Source organism: Syngnathus scovelli, chromosome 7 (genome assembly GCF_024217435.2).
Source record: "Syngnathus scovelli strain Florida chromosome 7, RoL_Ssco_1.2, whole genome shotgun sequence".
Lineage (NCBI taxonomy): Eukaryota > Metazoa > Chordata > Actinopteri > Syngnathiformes > Syngnathidae > Syngnathus > Syngnathus scovelli.
The window spans coordinates 10,023,150-10,033,173 of record NC_090853.1 but is presented as its reverse complement, the minus strand read 5'-3'; the positions used below and the strand labels follow the sequence as shown (position 1 = coordinate 10,033,173).

The following is a 10,024-nucleotide window of genomic DNA, read 5'->3' as shown; positions in this document are numbered from 1 at the left end:
TAAAAATATACATAAAAAATCCATCCATCCATCCATTTTCTGAACCGCTTAGTCCCCACGGGGGTCGCCGGTGTGCTGGAGCCTATCCCAGCCGTCATCGGGCAGTAGGTGGGGGACACCCTGAACTGGTTGCCAGCCAATCGCAGGGCACACAGAGACAGACAACCAATCGCACTCACACTCACACCTGGGGACTATTTGGAGTCTTCAATCGGCCTACCAAGCATGTTTTTGGAATGTGGGAGGAAACCGGAGTGCCCGGAGAAAACCCACGCGGGCCCGGGGAGAACATGCAAACTCCACACAGGGAGGGCTGGAGGTGGAATCGAACCCGCACCCTCCTAACTGTGAGGCGGACGTGCTACCCAGTGCGCCACCGAGCCGCCTCACATAAAAAATAATAGATAAAATATTGATAATAACTGAGATATCAACAAAGGCTTTGTGCTTCTATATAATAAAGACCTTTTTTTCTCATTTGGTGATACAGCTTATTAATATCTTATAGTGTTTCACTGCCTGTGGCTTTAAAAGGATAACAGCAGAGAAAGGAACTCCAAAGAGGCACCGAGTTAGAAATGATCCAACATGAACTAAAACAAGACCACTGGATGTCCCCTGTGTGCCATAGGATAGCATTACAAAGTAAGAAACATTTAGCGAGTGGAGATGGTCTGAGTGAGAAGATCAGAATGCTTCCTTGGCGCATGACCACGAGAGAATCCTAACAGCCATGAAATGTTCTTGTTTGCAGTATTGAGTGTGATTTTCCATCCATCCAAATAAAAGAGTCAAAGCTTTGTCTTTACATTTTATTTAACTTCCATTACAAAGAGCACATCAAAGGAAATGAGAGAACCTGAAAAAAAGAACAATGACAGGTGAGAGGAAGCTCTAGAATGAAAACATTTGGGCATCCTTTTTATAGATGTCACCTGATTATGCTTTCTCAGCAGCTGCCTCCTCATCTCCGCCCTTGGTGTTACGCGTGTAGATGAGCTGGGCTCTGTGCTTAGACACGAGCTTGATCATGCCTGTAACAACACAGCGCACACACGCATTTAAACTCTTTAGCTTCATTTAGATGTTTCGAGTATGTAGAGCATGTGAGCATCGATTTCAACTGCCACCTACAAATGTATCCTGAGCAAATGGGAGTGCAAAAGGACTCCGGCAAAGTTTAAGTAGTCGGACACAGCCAATAAAGTGCTCTTGTAAAAATTTGACATTTCGCTACAGTTTTGTGGAAAACGCGACAGTGATCATTACCTTGAATCCAATTTTTAGTTTTAATGACTGCGATAAAAACAGAATGTAACAATCTAATCGTACCTACACTGTTCTCAGCACTGAGGGGGGTGCACATTCAATTTGTAAACAGAAAAACTTGGAAGCGCTAGATCCCCCATGGTTTAACAAGCATACACATTCTAAAGATGTCCTACTGTGGAACAGTCCTAGTTGAAAGTTCCTAAATTTCGAGTTCCTCCACAACTTGGGTTCAGTTAAATTTCACGCCACACAAATTTTGTAAAAATGCCATCTGTGACATCAGTTCCCATCACTAAACCTCATTTCAGTCTTTACTTGTATGCCTATGATAAAAAATAAAAAAAAGCTTACACTTTTAAACAAGTTTTAGTTACATTTGAGAAATACCAGTTTCAACAATGATGCAATTTGCACAAAAAAATTATGAATGGGAATTTTTCATGTAAAATTTTAAATTGTAGACTGACCAGCACATCTTAATAGATGGTCACATTTTGAGTTACTACTGTTTTAGATGTTCATTGCTGCTCCTTTGGCCTTTCAATTTTTCAGCTGAAATTAAAATAAATAAATAATAATAATCACGTGGTAAGTTCACCTTTAGTAAGCAGTTCCTGCAGGGCGTTCCTGGCCAAGGAGCCACGGATCTTCAGCCTCTCTGACACAACGGCAGGTGTGATAAGCTTGTAGTTGGGAACTTCTTTGTACAGCTTTTCGTAGGTGGCCTTGTCGAAGAGGATCAGGTTGTTCAGCTTGTCCCTCACTTTTCCTTTGGACCACTTCTGCTCAAACACACCAAACATATTAAGTCTTAGCAGAATAAACAATAAAACATAACTTCACAATGAGTCAATACCTTTTTCTTGGCTTTGCCTCCAGACTTGTTAACTGGGTCCTTGTCCTTCTTGGACTTGCCAGTGTCCTTTTTCTTATCAGTCTTGGGAGGCTGAAAAGGGAGGAAGGTCAGTTAGACCCATCACATGTCAACATTTGTCAGGTTTGCTATATGCAATGATGTCATGTAATTATGCGAAACACAAACTTGTTTGGTTTTAATAAATAATTTAAAATACATTAAGTTGCTGATTGAGGCGAACGCGGAATTTAGCACATCACCGGCATGGAAAGGCCTTGTTGGTATCCCTGGAGCATCAAAACACTCAAAACATACAGTAAGCGAAAGGTTTAAATATTCATCAACTAATAGTTCCATTTATGGTCATGACAATTACGAGTACAGGATTCATCATTGGGGCAATTGCATTGCTAGGCTACCTCGCTCACGAGCACTACGAAAGCGTGGCAGTATTAGCATGTAAGCTAAGTGGCGTGTGCTAACTTTGTTAGAACGTTTGCTTTCGTTTTACTAATAAGTCATTAATAACACTATTTTCGCAGTATATTCCGACTGTTCATTTGTCAGCGGAAGGCATAGATGCGTGTGATTTTGTTCATGTTAACTCGCAAAAGTGCTTGCTAGCCGTCCTCACCATGTTTCCTCGTCAAGATGTCGGAGCGAAAGGAAGTAGGCCCCTGCGAAACGCTCTTTGGCAACCCGTATATGCGGAAGTGGAGGAGGGGATTATGGGAATTTGAGTTATTTTTGTGATCCCGGTTTTCCCAATACTGAAGACCAATAATTCTCAGCACAAGAACCACGTTTTCTAATAATCATCATACTAAAAATAAACCATGGTGAAAAATAAAACGTAAATTAAATTAAATAAGTTAAAAAATAACCACCCGGACGTTTTACCGTCACGTGACCACTGCTGTCAGACGCCGCAAAAATGGTGATCTTCAGTGTGTATGTAGTCAACAAGGCTGGAGGTTTAATTTATCAATATGACAACTATGTGCCGAGAGCGGAGGCCGAAAAGACGTTTAGTTACCCTTTAGATTTGGTCCTTAAGCATCACGACGAGAAAGTGGTCGTGTCGTTTGGGCAAAGGGACGGAATCAAAGGTAATGCCATTAGCATTCTGTTAGCCCATACAGTCCAATGTATTTTAGTAAACGTGGGTTTGAATTTGAATCTAAATTACGGAATTAGCGATATGCCACTGTTATATTTCACTGAATAATGGCGTAAAATACAGTGTATTATGTTACTAATGCATTATGTTGCTCAAACTTATGCCATTACACCCAGATACAAAACATTGTTGATTTGTCGTCTGTCCATTTGGTCTAATTCCATTTCTTTCCGCTCCCAGTGGGCCATGCAGTTCTCTCCATTAATGGGATTGATGTGATGGGAAAGAGTACAGCAGATGGGAAGGACATTCTGGAATACTTAAAAGATCCGTCCAACTATCCAGTGTCAATTCGATTCGGAAGGGCTCGGCTCAGCTCCAATGAAAAACTTATGCTGGCCTCTATGTTCCATTCGTAAGTCACGCTCATTCATTATGATTGGCAACATTCATTATTGACTCACAGGTTAACGTTTCCAAGTTTTTGCCAGGTTGTTTGCTATTGGATCACAGCTGTCTCCAGAGGTTGGAAGTTCAGGGATTGAGATGCTGGAAACGGACGTGTTCAAACTCCATTGTTTCCAGACTCTTACAGGTGGCGCATGAATCTGTTATCCTACCAGTTAAAAAAAAACTTTCAGGTTACCTTCTGTATAAAACTGAACCTCTGTATCCTTTCAGGAATAAAATTCATAGTGCTGGCGGACCCGCGACAAGCCGGCATTGATGCTCTTTTGAGAAAAATATATGAGATTTATGCAGACTTTGCACTAAAGAATCCATTCTACTCACTGGAAATGCCTATCAGGTACACTTGGCCATGTTTAAGCTTTTTGCGGCAATACAACCTGGAAAAATGTTTGTACGCGTTGTGAGTGTTAATGTTCACAGTGTTTCAATTTTGTGTTTCCAGGTGTGAACTATTTGATCAGAACTTAAAAAGTGCACTGGAGGTTGCAGAGAAGGCTGGTAACTTTGGAGCTGGATCATGAAGCAGAAAATAATCAAACATTAGTTTTTTGTTGGTTTGTAAATTGTGGTTGTTTGATGTGTCCAATTAAGGATACAATGACTACACTGTACATATATTTTTTGGGTAAATTTTATTAAACTCAATATTTCAATTGTTAAGTTTGTTTGCAAGGTAACTCATAACACCGAAGGCCACAATTATTTATTCAAGTCTTGATTTTTTATTTTATAAAAGGTTGAAAATATTAAGACTAGTTTCTGTTATTAAAATAGTTAGCTGCTTGAGTCGACTCCTCTCTGGTAGGAACTCCAAAGTTGAAGTTAAGATAAATGTATAGTTAAATTGAGTGTAGCAGTTTTTGGATAAAAGCATGTCCCAGCTTCATCCCCAGCTTCATTTTGCATGCAGAAAATAACATGGCGAGTATAAAAATGTGTTTAAAAAACAGGGTAATACAACGAAGGCTTCATATTTATCTCTTTGAGGGAAATTAGCATGTCTTAGTCTGATTTCTTAGATACGTGACCCATCTTAGAGCGGATGTTACGAAGCAGGAAGAAGCAGACAACTGTGATGCCGCAGAAAATCTCTGCAACCCAGAAGGCCATTTCCCAGCCATGATGTTTGGCAATGGTGCTGAATGGAAGCCCAGAGAGGAAGCCACCGACTAAGGAAGAAACAATCGTTGCTTACCGGTTGTTTCTTATCAAAAGCATTTCAAACCGAAACATTCAAGTTTAGTTGTGGAGAGTTAACAAATTCAGCATGTACGATGCTTTGTGCACATTTAGAAAAGTTGTTCTAGCAGTCATAAAATCAAATATAACTAAAGCCACAAAGGAGAACAGATGCTGAATAATGAATAAAAATGTTTAGCTTAAATGGGTTTGTTTGTTAGCTAGCAGGCGACTTCTGGTTAATAGAAGATAAAGAACAGTCAGGCGGTGCCAATCTAATTCAAAGTGTTGGATGGTTCGAATGGTACTATATTGACTGTAATTGTAAAGTAAAAAAGTATATATACACCATTTAGCCAAATAAAAACCATAACAGATTGATATAAAATTGTTGATCTGAAATAGGGTGCTCCTTCATGAACTATTCCGCAACTAAGTTTTGTGAAAATAAGGTTTGTATTTGTGCAAACCTGCTGTGTCCTATTTAGTTATACAGTATCTGTATTGACTGCAATGAATAAGGGTCATTATATAAAAAAAATGACAGCCTAACAGTATGTAAATACAATAGTGCTAAACTTACTGTTAGCCATGAGGGCCACAATAGCATGAGATGTCCCACAGTAGTTGGACGGAGCGCTCTCATTGGCGATCACACCAAACAAGGATATCGGCCCGTAGGAGGAGAAACCAAAAACAGCACCCAAAAAGAGTATCCAAACCTTCAAATGCAAAGAGACATGAATTCCAGCCAATTACGCTCATGATCTCACACAATATCTGATGTGTCGTCAATTACCTTCGGGCTGTCTGGAGTGACTGTGACTCTAAACAGGTACATGGACACAAACATTCCTGTCATCATAAGGATCAGGACATAATGGCGAGGATTGCCGTACGTTTTTATGCCTTGCTGTAAGGAGAAGGGAGATTCAGTCCAGAAGGTGAGTTTACGGTAAATGTGGCAGGTTTGAGAGAAAAAAAAAAAAAATTGTGCCTGCGCCTACACTCATATAGAAGACTAACACCTCAAACCAGCAGCAATGTTTGCAATATCTCAGCAATGTGGATTGCAAAAGAAACATACTACTGTAATGAACCATCAAATTCACATTCCATAGCACTTTTCCTCTTTAAGGTTACCCCTGAGCTGGTGCCAAATTATAGAAAATGAATATACGGGTCAGTTTTAATCTGATGCAAAACAATCAAATATTTGCATCACTTTAAATGGCAAAAGGAATACATTTCGTACATTCGGTGCAGTTATGTAAACTGGTACAGGAGGAGGGCTGAAGGATTTAGGCAACCAATTAGAAAATAACCATTTGATCTTTGTGTACAAAATCAAACAAATAATGGGACAGAAATTCAAAATTGTTTGGGCTGTGTGGCTTGCTAACTCACTTTGGCCACAGCTTTGTCAGAGAAATAACCTGCTGCCAGGCTGCCTATAAGGCCTCCCAACTCCAGCGCACTCATGTATGAGCTACCTATGAAGAAGAAAGCAGGGAATCAACACAAACAACACATGGACGGTGAAAATGCCGTACTTACATAACCTATCCATTTGGTCTTCAATGCTAGTGTCCCTATATAACGTAGAATGTCACTTATCATCAATATTGCATACCCATTAGCGTAGACTGTCCTTTGTCCTGAATGAGAAACAGCTGTCCCCAGTCGGTGCAGGCTGTCTTCACCCCAAAAACCACCAGATAGGACACGGAAACGAGCCACAGGTAAGGTGAGAGCAGGAACTCAGACAGGGTGCTCTCATTGCTAGAAGACTCTGAAGGAGACAAAGGGTGGATTAGACGGAAATTAATGCAAGCAAGGTATAATAACATACATTGAATCAAATTAGTGGCGGCACGGTGTCACACTGGTTGACATGGCCGTCTCAAAGTTAGGATGGTTCGATTCCACCTCCGGCCCTCCCTGTGTGGAGTTTGCATGTTCTCCCCATGCCTGCGAGGGTTTTCTCCGGGCACTCCAGTTTCCTCCCACATCCCAAAAACATGCTTGGTAGGCCGATTGAGCACTCCAAATTGCCCCTAGGTGAGAGTGTGAATGGTTGTTTGTCTCTGTGTACCCTGCAATTGGTTGGCAACCAGTTTAGGGTGTCCCCCGCCTACTGCCCGATGACGGCTGGGATAAATTCCAGCACACCTGCAACTGTGGGGACAAGTGGTATAGAAAATGAATCAAGAAGACGAATCTAATCCCCTTCATATGAGGGGAATGTGAGAACCCGAGGTATATGCAGGGTACAAAGTCTGCAGAAGAGTCAACCTTTAGTCACAAGAGGCACACGCAGTGTGAAAAAAGTCACGAATAAATTAAGGGCTCTACAACTGAGTTCAACCAATACTTCCTGGAAAGTTGCCAAAAATGCTGCCGTTTCGACCACCGTCAAAATGTCTCTCAATGCAAAGACATGAAAACAAGGTTTCACAAGGGAGTATCTTTTTTTAAAAGAAAAAAAAAACATTTTGTGTCTTCTTTTGTGTGTACTAACTCCCGGTCATTCGAAGTCGTGTAATGGAAGTGTTAACGAGTCAGTAAACTCACCCCCTTTGCTCTTCTTGTCTGCCACTTCAACATTAGGTAACCCTACGTCCTTGGGTTCATTTTTGATGACCAACAGGCAAACGAAAGAGAGTACGACACAGATCATTCCGGACATGCACAGGATGGTCCTCCAGCTGTAACTCTGGGCCAGCACTGAGGCGATAATCGGGCCCAAGCTGCCAGCCAGATTCATGCTGCATGACAGGATTGACCACCATGTTCCGAACTGAGAGGGCTCGAACCACTAAGAGGAAAGATGAAATGCTGTCAATGTCATTCCTGTGATGGACTCAAATGAAGTCATTTTTCTGCCTTTCTTCCCATGCTGCTGTTGGCTGTCCTGTCCTGTTTCTACTTTGAGAATATGGCTTTCATTGTATTCCTTCTTCCACTTACTGCAGTTGCTAGGGAAATAGTTACTTTTCAGGGTTTAGATTGACCACAATTACCTAGTACAACAAATTGGAAAAAAAAAAGCACAAACATCGATTTCATTTAATGATTCAGCGATTATAGGGCCCAATCTAATTAGAGCCAATCGAAAAGATGCAGACGAAGCAGCTTTTAGAATAATGTTGTTGGAGGATTAATTTTAATTCACCAATTTAACTGGGGATGTTGAGACTTAAATGGTCAAAATGCATACACAAAAAGGAAAACTTTTATATTGTAGTTGCATTTAGAAATGCTCCATAGTGCTGTACACATCAGAGCGGTTTCTGATAATTTTACTCTTCCTTGTAAACTAAATAATGCAATCAAAATTTACACACAACCTAGTCAATACTTGATATAATAGAGTATTATCTTTAAGAGCTCTTTTACTCTTGGATCTCATTAAACCATGCACGCGTACCGCCAGGGTATATTGCAAATGGTCAATGCAAAAGATGGAGATACAAAAGCATGTGCCAATAATGTATAATGTTGCTATGCTACCTTGCGCAGCACCCTGCCACAGGGAGGCCAGCCGAAGCCCTGGCCCAAGCCGTTGAGGAACCACAGGGCAGAGAATACGGCCACAGTGGATGACCAGGAAAAGACCACATTGATGCCTCCCACCAAAAACAATCCAATGGAGAAAAGCCAGCGGGCACTGATCTGGTCTGAAAGGACTCCACTGATGAACTTACTGATAGCGTAGGCCAAAGACTGACTGCTGGTTATCATGCCTGAGCAAGCAGAATACACAAACAACACAAAGTTGCAATACATGAACATAACATGATGTAGTCGTAGTTCAAAATAAAAGAAATAAATCAAATGTGACATGATCAAGCATACCCAGATCATCCTTGTCCAGTTCAATTTCCTGCATCAGTGAAGGCATCACAAAAGAGAATGTTTTTCTGTTGAAGTAGTAAAGTGTGTAGCCAACAAACATGGCCAAAAATATAGTGCTCCTATAGTAGCCATAATTTGCTCTACCCATGATGTAAAAAAAAAAAAAAAAAAAGGTATTTATATAAATATATTTGAAAAAAGAATTCAGAGAGGAGATCAGCAGACGGTGCCTGCCGGTGAACTTTGCTTCAGGATCGATGTAGCAGCAGCTGTTGCTTGCAACTAAGGGCTGTTTGCAATCTGTACAAGTTAATGGTCAACTCCCAAACACCACAAATGATTTAATCTGACCTCTTGGGCGGGTTTTACAGGTCCGGTATGTTGTATGTTGTGAAAAAATAATCCTGAAAACAATATTGTCACTGTTTTGCATAATTATCCCGATTTAACTATGTCCTTGATCGATGTTACAGTTTGCTCAACTGGGGATGTTATGGAACCCTTGGACTAATGACGTTAATAATTTACTCTCACTTTTCTTTAAAATTGTTATTTAAAATACCATATAGCAATTTTTTAAATTTAAACTACTAAATCAAACGGGATTCTATCCCCACTATTTTCATATTAGTGTGCATCGATTTGAACAATATTTTTTCTCAATGAATTCTCGTTGCTATGATGTTTCCGCATCATATGAGCCAATCACCGCCGCTTATTTGTCGACACTCAGCGAAGCGTGTTTGCAACTGGGCAACCTTTACCGCTAAACGCACAGAATTATAGAAAACTGTCGAGTAAATATCCGTTTTTGTAACACAAAACAACACATGCATTTTAACATAGCTTCGAATACGTCGTTAGGAATTAAAAGCCGCCGGTAACATATGCCAGGTTGCAATATAACAACGAGCCAATGTGGACGTTCTTGTATTTTTTTAACTCAATGATACGATATTCGTGAATAACGCTACAACATAAAGCTTTGATTTTTATCTTTCAGTTTACTCATCCATTCGTTTTCACTTTGGGTGTAAGACCGCCCCTTCTTCGGATTTTTTCTACTTTACTTTCCTATCTAAAAGGAGTGTCGAGCGCTCGGGTACGCTTGCGCCTCCTACCGATTCTTTGTGGCACGAGACAGACGTTCTCCATAAACGACAAAATAAAAAGTTTTAAACAAACAAACATCCTTTAGTATTACAAATATTTTTGACTCTTGGTTTTATTTTTTGCCATAATATCCAAGAAAAATGATAAACACCTTC

At 40.4% G+C, this 10,024-nt stretch overlaps 3 protein-coding genes across 3 annotated transcripts; 1 reads left to right on the top strand and 2 right to left on the bottom strand.

Moving 5' to 3' along the window:
* Positions 1–798: 798 nt before the first annotated feature.
* rps25 (ribosomal protein S25) lies at positions 799–2,906 on the bottom strand. Its single transcript, XM_049726905.2, has 5 exons — positions 2,763–2,906; positions 2,129–2,218; positions 1,871–2,054; positions 936–1,034; positions 799–859 (listed from the first exon to the last, which is right to left on the bottom strand). Exons 1-4 carry the CDS (start codon positions 2,763–2,765, stop codon positions 940–942), a joined length of 372 nt encoding a protein of 123 aa, XP_049582862.1. The 5' UTR covers positions 2,766–2,906; the 3' UTR covers positions 799–859; positions 936–939.
* A 117-nt stretch (positions 2,907–3,023) lies between these two features.
* Positions 3,024–4,379, top strand: trappc4 (trafficking protein particle complex subunit 4). The gene is made up of 5 exons (XM_049726903.1): positions 3,024–3,237; positions 3,489–3,663; positions 3,740–3,843; positions 3,930–4,056; positions 4,162–4,379. The coding sequence occupies exons 1-5, from the start codon at positions 3,063–3,065 to the stop codon at positions 4,238–4,240; spliced, it is 660 nt and encodes a 219-aa protein (XP_049582860.1). The 5' UTR covers positions 3,024–3,062; the 3' UTR covers positions 4,241–4,379.
* Positions 4,380–4,418: 39 nt separating this feature from the next.
* On the bottom strand, positions 4,419–9,834 carry slc37a4a (solute carrier family 37 member 4a). Its single transcript, XM_049726899.2, has 8 exons — positions 8,757–9,834; positions 8,412–8,644; positions 7,473–7,716; positions 6,532–6,690; positions 6,306–6,391; positions 5,698–5,811; positions 5,482–5,620; positions 4,419–4,888 (listed from the first exon to the last, which is right to left on the bottom strand). The coding sequence occupies exons 1-8, from the start codon at positions 8,902–8,904 to the stop codon at positions 4,722–4,724; spliced, it is 1,290 nt and encodes a 429-aa protein (XP_049582856.1). The 5' UTR covers positions 8,905–9,834; the 3' UTR covers positions 4,419–4,721.
* Positions 9,835–10,024: the final 190 nt, after the last annotated feature.